This window comes from Oryzias latipes, chromosome 17 (assembly GCF_002234675.1).
Source record: "Oryzias latipes chromosome 17, ASM223467v1".
NCBI lineage: Eukaryota > Metazoa > Chordata > Actinopteri > Beloniformes > Adrianichthyidae > Oryzias > Oryzias latipes.
The window spans coordinates 26842943-26862590 of record NC_019875.2 but is presented as its reverse complement, the minus strand read 5'-3'; the positions used below and the strand labels follow the sequence as shown (position 1 = coordinate 26862590).

The following is a 19648-nucleotide window of genomic DNA, read 5'->3' as shown; positions in this document are numbered from 1 at the left end:
TGATAAAGAGAGGAGGGCTGTGTTACGCTCCAGGAAAAGCCTCATTACTATTTCCTTGCCTTTCGGCTGCTCCCTTTAGGGGTCGCCACAGAGAATCATCAGGGAAAGGCCTCATTTGCAGACCGAAATTACAGATTCACCTCGGAATGAGAAATAGCTTCCTGTGGGGTCGTGCGGCTACAAACAGCCGCTTCTTCATTACGTCTAGACGGGCCGAGGCACTCAATCCAGAGGGTGCTTGGAGCCCATCAAATTCTTCAATCTTGGGCCTTATCAAAAACCATTATGAACACTGCCCTCCTGAACTCCTCTCTCATGCTGGGAACATGTCTGAGAAGTATTGTGCACAGTATGACAGAGGTTATCCACCACCCCCCACCTCTGGATTTTAACTTACGTTTCCATGGCTACCTCTTCAATTTTGCCAAAGCCATTTTTTGTAACAGATGAGGAGATAATCACAAACCTATTGCAGGCTAACATTTTTGAAAGGCTGAAATGTGTGCGAGCTATAGAGCACATGATGCATCTTTGTAGGAGAATGGCTGGAAAGGAACATCTATTACAGCGATGGCGGTTAAAGGTCCTGAATTAATCTGTGGAGTGCTGTGAGGGGACATATGTGTCATCAGACGGCCATGTTATGTCAGCCTGATAATGGGTTTAATTACCTGACAGCAGCCAGTTTATCCCATACAGCCCAGATAAGTCTCTTGTGTGAAGTGGGGAAACAAGAATCTTGACCCGACTCAATGATACGTTGGAGGCTCATGTTGCTCTCCTGAGCACTGAACCAGATTAGGTTATGAGTTTTAACTTCTAGTTATTTGGGAGGGAATGCAGAGGTGGGGGCGGGGTGGGGGGGTGAGGGGGTGGGGTGTAACATGATGCTTGACCTGTGTGCTGTTGGGGGGGGGGCTTCGGCGGGGCCGCATGCTCATGAACTCTGGCCTTGTGTCAACACGTCTGTTTGTTTTCCTGCTGTTCTCTGGAATCTCCGGAGCATGATAACTGGACCCCCAAAGGGAAGGGGTGGTAAGGGACAGGTGGTGCAAGCTGGTGACAGCTTTGCGTAGGTTTGCTCAACGACCAAGGTTTTGCTTAAAAGTTCATTGGAAAAATGATTAAAATCACAGAAACTTTAATGAGTTCACTTACCTCAAACTCTATTGTGTATTTAGGGAAAATTAGCCCCTAAATTATCATAATTATGCTTGTTTTCCTTAAAGAGTCTCAGGGAAAAAGAGGGCCACTTGTCACCAGTGAGCCCGTTTGCACGCACACAAAATTCTTTTGTGTTGTGGAATTTTTCAAGTGACGTGGTAAATGTCCTTTTACCGATAACAACAATCCAACAGTTATCCATCCACCAATGAGGTTTTGGATTAAAGCTTCAGTCACTACTGACCTTATGGGGGGATATAGGCTGTATGTAGGTAAAATATGAAGATCCTAGCCTGTAGAACAAAAATATTCACGCACATTCTTTTTTCTAAAGCCATGCTGCGAGTGACAGGTCGTAGCGAACAACTGTACAACACGCAAGGGTGAAGTAGATGAGATGCAGTCATGTCGTAAAGCTTTTTCATGATTTCAAATCCTAATTATTTTAGTAAAATTGTTCAAACGCAATGCATTGTTATCTCTATTCACCAAACTAGTGAACAGAGACGTCTGGGGAATATTTATCCACTTGATTTTGGAATTGTAGATCCGGACAGCACTAGAAAATGGCAAACGTCATAAAGGGATTTGGACCCAACGATAGACTTCTCCCCATAAAGGAGATAGGGTTTTGCTTTTATTCACTATCATCTAAATATTTTGTAGTTCTGTCTGTCTAAAATGTGCAGAAGGAACCACATCTTACAGAAACTGCACCAGACTCTGCGTATCCAAGGCAACCGTTGTTTTCTTCTTGCTGAGTATAAACGAACTGCTGCAATGTGTTGTCTATTTTACAGACATATTAGTTCTCACATTATCATTGCTAATGCTAAAAGCATTACAGTTATTAACAACAAAAAAAGACTCAATGAAGGTTTAATGTTAAATAGCTGCAGAAAATAGGTTGTTCTCTACAAAAAATTTAACCTTGGACAATGACTTGGATTTCCTGATGATCCAATTTCCACTCCTATTTATCCGATTTTTTTTTTTTTTTGGACACACAAACAGGCTCCCTGATCAATGCTAGTAGCGGGTTACATGCTCTTTCCACTGTCATTTCTGTGTGGACAGAAATGCCACACAAGCTCGTTGCTGCAACTTGATGCAGTAACTGAACGGTGTTTGATTTCAGTCATTACTCTAAGTGCTGGTTTTCTGCGACTTTTCTGTCATTTGGCTCCAATCAAAAAATGTACTTTTGCAACATACATTGTGAAAATGAATCATAAAGTGCGCTTCATGGAAACGATGTGCTCAGGAAGGAAGCACCTCGAAATGCCAAGGCCACTCCACACTCTGCGAAAGGCACTAAAGAATAATTGATTCTGATCGTTTGTTTTTTCCAGGTCTTCTTTAATGTGCTGCTCTTAAAGACTTATCACTGCCCACGACATGTGGAATTTAACAACCTTTTTCTGCAGAAAAGACTAATGGTCCAGGAATAATGTATCACTGTCTAAAACTCAAGGACACTTGAGGCACAAAAGAAATTAATTGTGCCCATAAAGATTCATTGACCACACAGGGAACTGAAGTTGAGCCCCAAATCCAGTGGATCTCCTCTCCTTTTTAGCACTCGAGTAACAACAATCAATGTCCGTGTCCTTTTCTGTCAGAGGCATCAACCTCGGCTGTGATGCTACAGAGAAACTGAAACACCAGCAAGATTGTGGGTTTACATCAAGGGAGTTAATGGCAAAGTAATAAAAGCAAAGAAATAATTGACCTAAGCAAGTTGTCTTTTCCCCTCACTTGTGGAGGGTTTTGCGCAACGCCGTGTGCTGCTAAGTACTGGCCCCAGTTGAAGTGATTAACTTAGATCACTCCTCACATTGATCTTTCGGCTGATGATTATTCCGAACAGATCACACGGGTTTGGGAAAAAAGAAAAATCTTCTCGCCGTTAATGAATTGTGAACCAATATTGAGGGAGTTCACCTCTTCGCACATCTACCTAATAAGAGCTCATGCCAATAAAAGGAGCACATCTAAGTGCCCACGGTTGCAAAACTTGGAGAGACACCGGTAATCTATTCTCTGTGATGTGGAAAGACATTTAACTGATTTCTTAGCTAGTAATTGCAGGGAGCATTTCACACTAACAAGGAGAGAAAGGAGAAAATGAATTTGTCTTTGAGGTAGCATTGATTTGAGACCCTAAAGACGAGAAGCATAAAATTGATGGCTTTGTCCAAAAGGCTTATAGCTGCTTGGAGAAGCTAGCAGCAGCAAGCAGTAAGCGAGCTCTGTGTTAAATTAACAGGGACGGAAAAAAAAAAATAGTTTTTGCATTCCTCACCGCCAAAGTGGGTCATTTTTTTTGCCTTTTTTTCTCACGTTCTTTGTTCTTGCCGTCTTGCAGTTTTGTGGCAAAACCCCATCCGACATGTCTGTGCTGTGTCTAGCTTTTATATCCTTTTTACGATGCCTTCAGGTGAGCCTTCAAAATGAGGACATTTATAGATGTATCATGCACTAAGCCTGCGTTTCTCCCTCTGAAGCATGATCTTTAGCTGCAGAAATTGAGTCTGAAGTGAAGGAGTCTGGGGATTTGGAAGAGCTTTAATTGTTGTGCTTGCTGGATTATGACAAGAAAGTGTTTTATTGGACTTCATAGGTGAACATGACAGAGTTTCAGATATTTCTGTCCCAATATATATATATATATATATATCTGTCTCCATGCATGTGTCTGTTCTGTGAACTGGTTCTCCATGTCCTCCTGACTCCGACTGTCTAGATGTTCCTGTGTTCTGCCCGCTGCTCCTCAGTATTTGGTTTCAAACCTCATAAATTACCCCACACAGACACAAGATATGTCGGGCAGAGCTTTTCTTGTCTATTGCTCTTTAAAGAACAAGTGTCAGCTCTGCAACTGTTTCCTATAACTTTTTTTCTTCCTTTTCGTTTTAGGGATAATGACACATTCTTTAGTGTCAAATTAGAGAGTGCAGAAGAATAGTTTTGCGGCTCTTTACCTTCCCAGCTTCAGTCATGCAAGCCTGAATCAGGCAGAGCAGCATGGGTAACGAAAGACCATTTGATGTACATTTCATGTCCTGTGGGATTTATTTCTCTGTCATTAATTATCAGCATGGGCTACAAGCAAAGATGAAGAAGTGTGACTGTTACCTCATCATTATCCTTTAAGACATTACTGAGTCAAGCTGAACGGTGCAATACATGGATTGATAAAAGAAAAAGCACACAGTTTTTTCAGATGGAGTCAAAACCATGATGATTAGATGCTGAGGGCAGCTTTGTTTGTTTTTTAAACTATTTTTACTCCCCTTTTGGATCGACAGACAAAAGCACAAAAAAACGCTCCCACAGTTTCCAAAGACTTCAAAAAAAAAATCCCATGATGACAGTCTCAGCTCAGCTGCATGGGTGTGTTTATTAGGATTAACTCGAACGTGATTCATCTTCAAAATTAAAACCATGTAACACAGCTTTGACGGCAAGTTCCTCTGCTCTTAATAGCAATTATTTGTCAGCTTTTAATCCATTTATTCTTGTCTCTGCTGGGACAGGTAGTTTTTTTTCCCAGTACTGAAGTGTGAGCTATTAAAGCAAGAAGGAACCTCAGACGCAGACCTTTCATCATCCGGTTACGGTTTAATATTTTTGTCAGCCTTCTCTCAGATGCATGTATGACTCGAAGGCGCTATGAAATGATGAAACTAATTTAGCTCTACCTCCAGTGTTTGCACCGATGATCTCGACGGATAATTCTCTGTTCCCTAATTTACACTCAGCTCTGGTCGCAGTCATCTTTCAAAAGCTCAATCTTCGACTCTCCCATTATTTACAAGAGGTATTATTGGCCATATGGCAACAGTATGCCTTTAGTGTCAAATTTCCTGTAAGGAGTGACTTCACTGCCTCTTGAGAGAAATGGTAGCTAATTGGTGCAGCCCTCTCTTGGATGAGTGCTATCAGAGGACACGAGGCTCTTGCTGGAGGGGGATTTGCTCTTTGCAATCAAAGGAAAATTGTAGCGTGCATAGTGCAAAGGCATCAGGACAAGCCTGCAGAGGCACTGCTATCTGAGCACATTACTTCACATAATATAGGGTAGATGTGTTGCATGTCTGATGTTCTTGACGGTATAGACTCTGATTTAAATGTGGAGATATGACGACTACGAACATCCACATATATGGTAGCATGCCTTTGATTAAAACGTCAGCTGACATCTGAGTGCCCTCCTAATTAAAGCAAAAGGAGAGAGCTTGAAAGAGTGAGCATGAAAGGCGACAACTAAGTATCTAATAGCATTAACAATTAATTAAAAATGGAAGTGTCATTTTGGGGTTGTCAGAAAATGCTTAATGAACGAATGATCGTTTAAAAATGTCCTTGAGCAATCAAAAACATCTATGATTTGCTTCTGAATATTGTTCTCTGACATTCCTCTGGTAAAAACAGCTAAAACAAAGCAGAATTCTGTGGAAAAATGGTGGAACCAATAAGAAATCTTTGGAGAACGCACAAAAAAATACCATTTGTGGATTAGCAATTGAAAAACACAGTAGTACTTTTCAAAATTAAACTCTTTTGCACACCAAAAAAAAGACAAAACTGAATATTTCTTAAACAAGATGATCAATAAAATAAACGTGTGTTTTTAAGGGAGATTCTGGCAGAAATTTAAATAAGGTCTGCAGTAAATTTGCCTGCAGTAAAGAGCTCAAAGCCTTGTAAGACGTTACAACATCCGGCTGATTGACAGGATACATGTCCCCAAAGAGAGAGCTGTCACTTAAAACAATGGAAAGGCATTACAGAACTCCTTCAAGAAGATAATTTAACACAGAATGTGGCAAAAGACGCTGTTTGTTCCCTGTCCGGGGTTGAATATCGTAATGATAAGGTCGCAAGCGGAAAACACAATGGCAAAAAAAAAATGCTTCCCGACAGATAAATTTAAAGTAACGTGCTCGGAGAATGCACAAATAAGAAGTCAGAACAAAAGTCAACAAGGGCAGGTTGGTGTTTGTTAACTGTGAGAAATCCTTCAAAGCTAATTGGATCTAAAAACAGATAAACCCATCATTATCAACCACACAGAGGCAAAAGGTTTATGGAGGGCTAAAGAGAAGCAATCATATATGGATGTAAGTAAGTCAATCCCAAGTCTGCACAAGAAAGAGGATCAGAACTAGGTTTGGTACATGTCTAACAGTCCATCTAAAGAAGACAGCTTGAAGAAAACAATCTGTGCATTGTTTGTATGCCTGTGGATGCCCCATAAGTAAGGCCTAAGTCATAAGCACCCATATGGACGGGGTTGACCAAAACGAGTGCTTTGGGTTTTTGGGTTGTCCTGGCCTGTGGACGGGTCGTAGAGTGAGTCTTGCAGCTTGTGCGGTCACCTCAAAAGACGTTAGGAAAATGGAGCATACTGTTGTCGTGCGTGTGGCAAGTATTTGTAAGGATAATGTAAGTTACATGTACTAATGATGTATGCTGTTGTATGGTGCCCTTATCCAACACTTGAGGCGATAACAGGGGTTTGATTGATGAAAAGCCTGCAACGCTTCTGCATCTCACCTACTAGTGTTCGCTACGACCTGTTGCCTGCAACATGCACATAGAAAAATAAACACACATGAACACTTTTGCTCTACGGGCTCACAGAAGGGTCCACGATCTTCAAATTTCCTGTTCAGGTTTGCCCATTTTTTGCCCGCAGACACTCCGTATCCAACCATAAGGGCAGTTGTGACAAATGCATAAGCAGGAAGGATGTTGGCTGCTAACTTTACTTTAAATACACAATTTTGTGTATATGTTATCCACTGAATGTTTTTTTTTAATTGAAAGCAGATTTTAGTGGTCCATGGAGCAGTTTTTTTATTTTATTTTATAAAAATCTTGCAGCAGAGCGTCAGAACTCAGTGACAGTTCAGATCTGGATCTGACTGAAATGTTAAGCAGAAGAAAGAGGGGAGGGGGGGGGGGGATTACCAGCCTCCACCCTGCTAGTCTGAGCTGTCAGCTGCCTTTGGAGCAATCTTTCATTATTAAAGCTCTTTCTTTAAAGAATTCAATCTGTTCCCAAAAGGCAGAACAGAGGAGGCTGAATGATAAGTCGAATAATCAATTAGTCAATGGACAGAAACAAATACCACATTACACGTATGTTAAAAAAAAGAGGAAAAGTACAAAAATGAGTATTTGAAGAAACACATGTGATCTATTTTTGAATAAGATATTAGTGAATCTTAATAGATTTGAAGATTTTTTTTTGTTTATTTAAAAAGTTAACTGCTTTAATATTTATCTTTTGGTGGGATTCAATGCTGATTTTTCTTCTTTTTTTTGGTTAAAATATTATAAAACACAAATTTGGTTTGAAAATAGATCTATCTATTTTTAAAAAGCCAAACACAAAAGGTAAATTGACTTTTTTTTTGCAAACCCCTACTTGAATAATTTTTTTTAAACCCTCCAATCATCTTTTAATTTATTTTTAAAATTCCCAGTGTTCTTTTAATTATGATCATGCTATTTTTAACCAAACCTGTGTTGTTTTCTGGGACATAGTTTCTGCAGAGCGGCAGGAGTTCATTGGAATTTGCCTCCTAGTTGTGGGAGCGACTGTTGGCATGAAGCAACCCCGGCCTCCTGTTTGCATGCTCTTCTGCTTACTTACAATCCCTCGCACCCTCAACCTACCTTTACCGGTGCAACACAAGTGGCGAGCAACATTAGAGCTATCCAGTCGTACAGTTTTGATACCAGCCTGGACGAGGAAATCAAAAACGTACATGGATCTATTTGTCTACAAATGGATGCATCAGAATGGAACAGAGCAGGGAGCTTGTGGCCCGCCCCGCGTATTTTCTACCTAACAAAAAAGCTCTTTTTTCACACTGCTCCTGATTCCCATTTTGAGTAAAGAAATACTCAGAAATTCAATTTTGAGCTTAACTTTCTCAGTATATGTTGTTGTTATAATTTAAACGCCACAAGATGTTAAAAAACAATTTTCATGGGAGTGGGTCTTTAACTATTACTTTTCTAATAAATAAACTAACATTTTTGGTAAAAATGAAGGCTGAAGTGTTTGTACACTGACCTATTCATTGATAAAAAATAAATAAAAAGATGCCATTGAAAGCCTTTGCATTTTTATATGCTAGTATGTTGTGATCACTTGCACTTCAAAGTAATATATTCATGTCTTGAGTTGGAGAAAAATGGGAGCTGGTTAATCAGGGAATGCAAGCACCCGCTTAGACTCATCCCGCTGGAGTTTATATGAGGCTGTAGAAAAGCAGGCGTTTGCTCAGGTATGGAGAAATGCAATACTCTCTAACCAAATCACACTTGCTTGGATTGCATTATGTGCGTTGAATCAATCAAGTCTGTTTATGACTATTCTTTTCTAAACCAAGAGGTAGAACATTTCCTTCATTAAATAATATATCTAGAACTTTTTACATATATATATTTTTTAAATGTTCCAGTGCAATTATTGTGTTTTATTGCGTCTCGAAGTAAACATAAAATAATTAGAACAAAGCTTATGCACTGAAGTATTAAAACCTGCTAATGAGGTGGATTTCTGGGTATAATTTTTGGAGTTTGTCTTAAACCTCCGGGCCTTTTTGACGGCTGCGAATGCAAACTGCACATCAGCTGTTCGTCGGGTGGCAGGCTGTACATGCCAGTTGGTGTTTAAATCCACAGGCCAACTTTTGAATGTGTGGGTGACAGGCACACAATGACTGAATGAGTGTAAGGTAATTAGCCCGGGCTCCTGTCAGGGGGAAAAAGGTCACCGTGTGAAATGTCACAATTCAGCCCACTCCATATATTCTGCCCCTCTACCCCTACTGCCAGACTTCCTCTAGCTGTGGCCTGACTTCATTCACAAATACCAGCTTTGTAAAAAAAAAAAAACTCAAAACATTTCACCTTAATGAAAAAAAGTTAAACTCTTCTTGACAGGATGATTATGAGAAATATGAAATGTCAGTTCTGTCACTGTTCTCACTCAGGAAATGGACATACCAGTCCAGAGATGGAGTTTTAGATAGCATGATATTGCATTTTCCTTGAAGCACCGAGGAAACCTGAAGGCAACACTATAAAATGTGTCTTTCAGTAAAAAAAAGCATGCATGGTCATTCATGCAGGAGAAGTTCATCGAAGCAGCCGTCAGTGATGCAGGCATGTGTACATTTACACAAACACTAACCGTGTTTCCTCCTTTATTTCTTATTGGCTTTTCATATTGTATTACATTTATGGATTCCCCATCTCTGCTTCCATTTTCCTGCTTTCTTCAGGCTCCCTGCAGCAATCTGTCCGTGTGCAGGGATTTTAAGGCAAGACGCACCTGAGAAATGGAGTAAACACAAGTGCGCTTGCACACATGCACTTTTACTCGCAGATTTGCTTTGGTGGGCGTTGACTGAATACGGTGGAATCACATTATTGCTGATGTATGGTTTTTCGCTCCGGGCAGCGCAATTCTCCTTCTGCACACCAGCTTTATCAAAGGGAAAACAAATGAACAAGTCGGTCTTTGTCTTGGTGGTTGACATTTAATCAGCCCAAAACTGACGCTGCTGAGAAGAAATCACTGCTGTGTCAAAGACTGGCCTGCTGCTGCTGCTGCTGTTTGCCTTATTTACTAGCTTAAGTAAACTAGTAACAACGGGAGGAACATTGACTGAACGTTGACTGTTTTTCTTTTGCTTTGTTTTGTGAGAGACCAGCATTCGAGTTGAGTTACAAGTGTAACCTCCATGATGCTTTTATTTTCAGGACTTGTGGGTGGCTAAGCACAAAGCTCACAACTGTTGCAGGTTCCTCACAGATGGAAACTGCATTTGTGACTCAGTCTAAAGCAGCCCTCTACTCCTCTGTGACTCTAGTGCCGGCCATCGAGGGCGTCTCTGTCTCCTCATTTACACCCAAGACCACCACAGAGTTCACCTCCACTGTTGCCACCATGAGGGGCCAAAGTGACACCACTGTTGGGGGATCAGATCCAAGAGAAGGAAGAGATCCCTTTGAGGGCAGCCAGAGCTCCGTAACGTCGGAGCCTACAGTTCCTGAGCTGCCGCAGACGCCAAGGCGCTTCTGTGAGGCGACCAGGAGGAGGGCTATCGACTGGCCCCAGACTCACACTGGGACCACCGTTGAGAGGCCCTGTCCAAAAGGGACTAAAGGTAGGTATTTTTCTAAATGTATTTCAGTTTATATTTTTGATCTGTTGTTGAACCTGGATACTTCTTTCTTATTTTTTTACAGATTATAGAGAGGATAAAATACCCCAATGCAAATTTCAACAAAAAGTGTTTTACGTTTATACTGTTTTAAGAAAATTTGCTGTTTTATGTGAGAGATAAGATTATCACTTATTGTCAAGATCACTTTACTGTATATAAGAACTGGACTGAGTGACCCCTCCCCCCTGGCGTACCAAACAAAAAGTATCCGCTGGTTCCAAGAGGCCAAAATCCCTTCTATTGAGAAAAAAACTGCTATTATTTTGTCAGAATCTTCTTGCTAATATTCATTTTTTAATGAGATGCTTCCTTATTGCAAGCTCTTCAAGTTATAAACAGATCAATCAGATGTGGGTGGAGCCTGCTGGGCCACATGACGAACATTTGAAACATTTGATTGACAGATTCTCCTAAGCCCACTTTTAAGTGGTAGGGGTTTGGACTTCCGACAAGCTCACTCCTGATTAGTCAGAGTGGTTGGCATAGAAACGTTGACTCAGACCAATCGCTGCTTAATGACGTTGTCTGGCCCCAACAACGTCATCCATTTCTCGAAAAATGGCTTCTGAACTGACTTAATTTTGTTTGAGGCGGAAGTCGGTCATTTTCTATGGGTGACGTCAGACTCACTCGCTCCAGTTCTCATTTTTAGTCAGTGGCCAAGATATGTAGCAGCTAGTATCGCTAGAAATTCCCTCAAAGCTAGAAAAAGACCTCTTTCATCTCTAATGATGTTATTTTCTCAAATTGGAAAATGTAAAAAATAGAATTGTATTAATTCCATTACATTTTAAATTGTGACACCAAAATATTTAGTCCAGTTCTTTGCTTAGCTCACCACCTCTGGAACTTGTTAGTTTCAGATGTTGGTGTAATCTAAAACAAAACAAAATAAAACAAATATTTTCAACTACAACTATCAATTAACTTACTGTGAGTTTTTTGTAAGTGAATAGTGTCACTAGATCACAATTGTCTACTCATAATGGGGCAAAAGCCCAAACAATGAACTCCAAATTAAATCCTTTTATAATTAAACTCATCAGCAGGTTTACGCCTTCCCTGATGATAAAATAAACAACTTTTCAGGTGATTGTATATACCATTCAAACAAAAATACACTTTACATTCCAATGTTAATATATGCATTGTTGTTATTTAATTACAACTTTTTTGAATCACCTTGATTAATCCTTGTTGTTGTTTGCATTAACAAATGAAGTCTAGCAATTATTTTTTTATCATAATATGTGCAATCAAAGCTCCAAATGCCCAGACAAAATGTTTTGAAAGGGTATTTATTTGAATGATGTTATTGTTATTTACATCCTAATTTAAATTTTCTGGGTTTTGTAGCCTTTAAGAAAATCTGCAGCAGTTTTAAGTAGATAAAAAGCAGAAATATTCTGTGGCTACAGCAGTTTCCTGAGAGGAAAATGTGAATTAATGCTGTTTTTTGCTGTTAATTTCAATACTTAGAACTTTGCTGTAAACAAAGGAAGTTTGCACCGAGGACATGTTTTTGTGATGCACTTTAATACGTTGATCTGACATTAATGAGGTTGGAGTGATCACACAGAAATTGCATTTACGGCTCGTCGCAGAAGCCGACAGTACTGTAATAATACGAAGCCGTACTGCTGAAGAATAAAACCAAGAAAGTGAAAATGTTGGAAAAAGAAGGAGATGAATTTTCTGTGTTGTTGTCAATAACTCAGGAAAAGTGTGTTACAGAAATGCTGGCAGATTCTGTGGTTTTAAAGGGGGAGTGTGGATGTGGTTCATGAACAATGACACTTTTTTGTTAAGTGTTTTTATCTGTTACATCTAAACCGTACAGGAATTTGGCACCCCCTTGTTTTAAACGCATACATGATAAGCAGCTCTTCCAGGCTTTAGGATCAATTGAAAGTCGTCCTGCTGCACTGTTAGTTTCCTGCTCAGGAGATTTTGTTTAAATGAGAGATCAGCAGGAGACGCTGGATCCGAGCAAAGCTTTGGCTTCCCTCCAACCGCTGTGTTTTTCTGCTCTGCTGCAGGCATCGCCACTTTCCTCTGCAGTGTTGTGGGGACCTGGTGCTCCAAAGGACCAGACCTGAGCAACTGCACCTCCCACTGGGTGACTCAGGTGGCACAGAAGGTAAAAAGGAGAATTTGTCCAAAAACATGGCTAAAATCATGTATGCACTGTTCTTTATCTCATTTGTGTTGCATTTCAGGGCGTGCTAAGAACGCTGTGATGTGTATACTCTAGTAGCAGCTGATAGAATGAGCAATTTGAAATATCTAGAGTGAATGGCATGATGCTACTGAGAATAGCAGAGGCAGGGCTTCTGGTGTCTGCTGCTTTGATGTTGTGGAGGTAGAAACCTAGATGTGCAGATTAGAGCTACGATAGACGGAATACTCAATAATGCAACAGAGAGAAAAAAAACAAAATGGATAGCATTCTGAGGGAGTGATTGTTAGCCTTGACCAAGGTCATAGAAAACAGAAAATGTATAATATTTATGTATGTAAGTACTTTTGTAATATGTTTGCAGCTGGGTGAGTTGTCAGAATGGCTAAAAATAGCAAAAAGAAGAAAGTAGTCAATTTATCTGCCAATACAGCAAATAATTTGTACTTATTATAAAATGTCAAAATCTAGAAACAAGGAGTTTCACAAAAGCTTTAAAAAAAAGGAGAAATAAGCTAAAAAGCTATCTGTTAGATAGAATTAATTCAATTTAACTGTTATACAGCTCAATAAGCTGTATAACATTTGCTAAGCAAATGTTTGGTAGTTTTTATACATTTAACTGTTGATTACAGTGACAACAAAGTAGTGCAATAAATGGAAATGACTTATTTTAGAACAAAATTTGAAGGTTTACAGCAAAGATTCATTGAAATATTTTTCAAACCTGCTAAAATATCTTGAATATCTAAAAACAAGGTTTTAAATCTTTGCAAGAATCTAATAGTTTGCATCATACTCAGAATTGAATACCAAGTGTACAGTATTTAAGTGCAGTCTTAAAAAATGTACTTATTGAAGACCTCTAATCACACTTAAAGATTTAAAAGGTGGACAGATTACAAATGTTATCGCCTATCTCTTTTAATTTAAATTAAGTGAATATTTGTGGGAACAGAATTGCACAGAAAGGATAAGTGGATGTGAAATGTGTGTATGATGTGTGTATGATGCTTTTCCGTGAAAAAGATAATATATTAGTAAAAGAACAGATTCAGACTGGTGCTTACTATATTCTTTTTATCACTATAGTTTGTGTATTTTGCTTTTACATAAGTTACAAAATCTTTTTTTCTATGGAACAACCCAGGTTCCAATGGATGTACAGGAGATAAATTATTCAAGGTTGATGTTACGTAAGTATGACTTCAACCCTGACACCTACTTTTTTTTTAATGCTGTTTTTAGATCCGGAGTGGCGAAAATGCAGCCAATTTAGCCAACGAGCTAGCGCGGCACACGCAGGGTCCGGTGTTTGCAGGAGATGTCAGCTCCTCGGTGCGCCTGATGGAGCAGCTTGTGGACATCCTGGATGCTCAGCTGCAGGAACTGAGACCCAACGAGAAGGACTCAGCTGGCCGCAGCTTCAACAAGGTGCTGTAAAATCCTCTCTGAACGTCTGTCTGAGCTGGAATCAGCGTCACAACATTCTCTTTGCAGGATAATGTAGTCTGTTCTTTCATACGTCTATTACCACTTCAGGTGAGGGGCTAACGGGCAGATTTAACCCTGAGGGGGACCCCTTTCCCCTACAGCTCATGGGTAATTATGGGCTTTTGGTTATATAAAAAAAGGTTCACCTGGCAGTTCCACCTTAGTGAAGCTAATGGCCACAATCCCCCTCAAGAACACAGAATAACTCTTCATTGCTGACAAGAGCAGAACTGCTGTCTCCTGGAGCTTCTGCAGGCACCCAGGGAGAAAAGAGTGGGCCCAAGATATACCTACTTCAGTCAGCTGCTGGCAGTCCCACAGAGGCTTGACTGACAGTTTGAAAAATTGCATAACTATCCAGGCTTCGGAGACAGTTACAGCACAGTTGCTCTGTAAACAAGGGGATTTGAGCAGGTTTATTTTCCAGTATTTTAACAAAATGCATAATTAATAAAGGGGATTAGGACAAACGAGGTTTCTCTGCAGGAAGTTGCTGTCAAACTCTACAAAAACATTTCAGTTTGACTGAAGACAGATGAACTTTTTTTCTTTTTTTTTGAAATGTGTACTGAGAGACATCTCTGTTTCATGTTGTTACAGCTGCAACAAAAGTACCTCACACATGCGGCAAAACAGGGCAGCGTGAAAAGCTACTTTCATCTGGATATTAAGTTACTCTTGAAGTGGACTGCTTTGACTTTGAAAATGAAATTATTCACTTAAACTGTTTGGTTGGTTTCTCCTGACTTTGTTCTGTCTCTGCGTAGTTTGAAAATCTAGATTTGTGGCTGAAAGGGTTTTGACACAATCTGAAAGCCCCCCCCCCCCCCCCCCCCCCCAAAAAAAAAAAAAAAAACGAAGTATAAAGTAGAAAAACATCATTAATAACTTTGTACAAAAAAACACAGGAGTTAGTTCGCAAAACAATCAAAGAAAATCCAAAGTATTTCACATATTTCTGATTACTTTTTTAGTTTGAAACTGTTTCCAATCACCTGCCCTGATGGACGACGTTGCCTCTCTGATTTAGACGTTTCCTCCACAAAGTAAGCTGTAACGTTATATGGCCAGCATGTGAACCCAATTAGGCCTTTAGACACGTCAAGGACCTTCTAGTAGACTGATAGTTGATGGACTTGACTTGTGAAATAAATAAGGAAGAAGACATCAGACGAAGAAGACATGCACGCAATTAGAAAAAAAAATTTGTAAACTTGATTTGCTTTTTAAGATAAAAACCACCATGATGGGATGTGGTTATGTGATGCACTCCGTCCTCCACAAATCAAGTGGTGCCCTCCAGCCCTCGACTAAAAAAACACTTTCTTTTTGTGTTTATGATGTGAATACATCTTTTTTTTTTGCAGTTGATATGATAAAATCTTTGTTTTTGCCAACAGAAAGCAATAATCTTTGCAAAAAACTGACTCCATTTGAATTTCTCCATAAAATGAGGCTTGAACGACTTCATTTTGGATAGATCTTCTCTGTGTATTTTGAAGCAGCAACAACAGATAACATCAGTAACCACGTTCAGCATTTCTTTTTCCTTCTCATTGTCTGTCAGTTTCCTTTTTCACCCTTCTCATTTGTACGTAATCCTAAGGATTCTAACATAATTAACATAATTTTCCCCTGGAAGCTTTTAAAAGCTGTTGCATTATTTTCAGGCTATAGTTCACAGACCTGTCTCTTTCCTCCTTTTTTTTCATTAGCTCTGTAACTGATGCTGAGTTGCATTATTTAATGTTTCCTGTTCTCTTCCAACCTTTCTCTTATGCTCGATTCTCTTTTGTGTGGAAAAGCTTCAAAAACGAGAGAAGACATGCCGAGCGTACATGAAGGTATAACTACCACATTGCTCCCCTCCCCACTCCCCCAATCCCTGATGTCTGGCTCTCAGCATGCAGCACACTCTGTCTGTGTCTTTGGATGTGTATGTGCCAGCTTACCTGCTCGTATAATGCTGCTTTTGTTGTTTGTCTCTGCGGTCTTCTCTCCTTTCGATCCTGTCCATCTGAGGACAACCCCCCCTCCTCCTCCTCCACCCCCCCCCTTCCTACGTCAGTATAGTTTTACTTTTTTTCTTCCTCTGTCCTCCTCATCTTTCTTCAACACTTTTCCTCACTCTGTCACTCTTGTTGGCTTTTTACACGTTGTGTGAATAATTGACTTCCCACGGTCATAATTGCACTTCCCTGTCAGCCAGGAGTGTGATCAAAGTGGCACTGGCTCGATTGTCACTTGCTGAGATGGTACAATCTCCAGCCTCCCCCGTCCCCATAGTGATAAATAAAAGAACACATCCTGTCCCACTGAAAACGTGTTTCTTCTGAGGGATTAATTGCAAACGCAATTGTTTTGTTGGCGTTATAGTCGGGTTCTTACTTCACCTCTATCAAATTGGAACAGCTTACTGTCTTGGGAAGGCTCTGTTGAAAGACATAATATTAGCACAAGGGAAAAGATAAATAGCATAGAATAATAATAATTTAAAAAATGTTTTCTTTTTGACTCAAAGACTCATGGGGTGCAAGCCAAAGATGTTTTTACTTTAAGGGTCTAATTTACCAGAGAACAAAAACTGTTGTGCATTTTTTTCTGCTGCATCTTTCAAGGTCATTGTGTATCTCAAACAAGAGTTTCATATTATTGTTCTTTTAGCGTCCAGTTGTACTGGTTAATATCTGGGAACGAGCTAATACAGCATGTATTTCTGGTATTTCTTGCACGCTTAAGTTATGAAATTCTGAAAGTCTAACATTAGTTTGCAAAGACATATTTGTAATGTTGGTCCTTCTGTTGTCAGGCTGTCTATAGTTGGCTTTGAAATATGGCAGCTATGAAGGAATAAGAAAAAGAAAAAAATGTATTCATCTTCTAAATGCGCTTTGTCCCTTCTGGGGTCACAGGAGCCTATACCCGCCACTCACGGGCGAAGGCAGGGAACATCCTGGTCAGGTCACCAGTCTGTCGTGGGGCCACAAATTACACTCACATACACACCAATCACAATGTATAGCCATAGCCAATTAACCAATGGATCATGTTTTTGAATGGCGGGAGGAAGCCGGAGTCCCCGGAGAAAACCCACAAATGCACGGGGAGGACAGCAAACTCCACACAGAAAGGTCCCCCATTGGTTTCTGTTCCAGGTCCCCCAGCTGGGACTTGAACTGGGGGCCTTCTTACTGTGAGGCAAGAGCGCTAACCACTGCTCCACAAAAAAGTACAACATGTGTAAAATATTTTAAAATGACATACGTAAGTGAAATTATTCTAAAAATGTCTCGGAGACAAAGACTTGTGTTTTTAAATAAAATCACAAGTGTTTTGCCTTTGAGCTGTCAAGGAAGAGAATCATATTCTTTCGATGTGTAACCTCACATGTGTGTGATTTTTGTGTCCTTGGTGACGTGGAGCTAACTTACTAGTCAGATTTTTGTAACATTTTACAGAAAAGTTACCAGTAAAAGTTTATTTATGTAGCTTGACCCAGAAAGGTTCACAAAGTTCTTTATAGTGCAGGTTAAATATACTTAAGACAGGATAAAACAAGACAATAATGGTAAAAAAAAAACGTAAAATTACAAAATATTTAAAATTCACATTTATCTAGATGTCCGCTGAAATGAATAGGTCTTCAAAGGAAACGGAGTGATATAGGTGCAACTGCCACATGATGGGTTTTTTTTTCAACTGAAACTTTACTGACTTTTGTAGAAGATGAGGCCCCTATGCTGATGTCTTGACGTAGAGTCATGGCATCTAGACTTAAAATCTTCTTCCTTTAAATATTTCATCACAATTCCAAATGCTTCATCAGTTTCCTGATGTACTCTCATGTCATGTATTTATTAACTAGCATTTATTATTTGACTATTGACCATTTCCTGGTCCATGCTGGTCAGTGCATCTGCAGATAACCCATGTTCAGGAAAGCTGTTCATTCCTCCATTAAGAAACAAAAAAATATATATTTAACACTAAAAAAGGATTCTGTGTTGGCATTTCATTTTACAGTAAAAAGCAGCTATTTGACTTGTTTTTTTTACTGTCTGCTCAAGGTTGAAAATGTATAATCTGCTTGCTAATGCCTCAGTCACAGCTGCAGGTTTTTGGGTTGTTTGGGCCCATAGAGGGTTGTGGAGAGGTAGGGCAGGTGTGTCTTGCAGGTGTGTCTTGCAGGTGTATAGCCACCTTAATTTAAGTTTAAAAAATGGAATTTACAATTGTTGTGCGTGTGTCTATCATGATGTAATCGAAGTTGCATGCTCTTCGTACAAGTGATGCGGTCGAATGGTGCCCTTATGCCACACTCCAGTTGTTGGTAAGGTGCTGCATTTACAGGGTGCACAGGTGAAACCTAAGTAGGACGCCTGTTAGGTGTCCAAAAAAACTACGCACCGATTGTCTAATTTCCTAATTTCTAACAACCAGGCTGCTAGCAAGGAGCGCACACTTATCTCATGATCAGCACTAATGGTCTCTTGTGCAGTCTGCATGGTTCAATGGGAAAAAAATGAAAAAATCATTACAATGGGCCTGTGTCACGCCTACTTCAGTGTTGCCTAAGTGCGTAAAAATTTTCTATCGTACAGACTCACCGAGCGGTCTACGATCTTGATATTTTTAGCCTGCTGACGGTCCATCTCTGCCTGTAAGAGCGGATGTGACTAAGGCATTGTGTGCAGCACTACTTTATGAAAGGTTTAACTTTAAGCAAGAGACTGAAACTCAGTCTGTGATTGTCTTTGATTTCCTGACATTACAGCTGGTAAAAAAGTCCTTATAGTTTCTGTTTTGAACTTTCTGCTCTTAGTAGGTGAAGCTTGAATCGGTGTTGCCTCTGCCCTACAAGTCACTCCTCAACAGACACTCATCCAGTTTCTTTCTGTCTGAAAACACACAAAATAATTTTTCAACACTCAGAGGGAGGGATCCAGGGTGGGCTGAGTACAAGACTTACAAAGTGTTAGTGGTGGTAATGGTGGCGACCAAGTACTCTAATGACGTGACTAACTCACGTCGGTCTGCAGTCAAACGCCTCTTTAATGTGGATTGACGGGTTTGTCACACAGTTCATCCCGTCTGGACTTACACAAACTAGCAAAAACAGAATCTTTAATGTTCAGATCATGTATTTTATTTATGTAGGTTCTTCTTCAGAGTCCATCCAACTACTGTTCACAATAGTTTGGAGGATCATTATTGGTCTGGGCAGCCTCTGTGTTGACCTAATCACTGAACTCTCACCATGTGTTCTTCCAGTTAAAGCCAACCCACACAGGCTTCCTGCGGTTTGTAAACTGACCTTAACCTAGACTTGGATTAAGGAGGACACATTCTGAAGACAAGATCTTTCTTCTTAAACAAAAACTAAAGGCATATGTTCTCTTTTTTTCTGCTGCTTCTGTTTTTTTTTATCTCTGAAGGCAGACATACCTCCATCTAGATACACTCATTGTTGCTAAGGTTACTGCGTATATATAATTATATATTGGTGGAGATTGTGGTTGACATTGTTCCTGCATGTTTTCATAGGTATAATCCT

General features: G+C 39.9%; 1 protein-coding gene across 19 annotated transcripts in view; it reads left to right on the top strand.

Annotated features, from left to right (window-relative positions):
• Positions 1 to 19648, top strand: part of LOC101172768 (adhesion G protein-coupled receptor L2) — a 102988-nt gene that overhangs the window by 56418 nt on the left and 26922 nt on the right. For 16 of the 19 annotated variants that reach the window (XM_023965754.1, XM_011486950.3, XM_011486953.3 and 13 more), the window contains 4 exons: positions 10065 to 10361; positions 12461 to 12561; positions 13849 to 14034; positions 15900 to 15938. In XM_023965754.1, the coding sequence (XP_023821522.1) occupies positions 10065 to 10361; positions 12461 to 12561; positions 13849 to 14034; positions 15900 to 15938 (623 nt within the window). The remainder of the gene's footprint in view (positions 1 to 10064; positions 10362 to 12460; positions 12562 to 13848; positions 14035 to 15899; positions 15939 to 19648) is intronic. The other 3 variants (XM_023965755.1, XM_023965752.1, XM_011486951.3) reach the window with 1 other exon arrangement.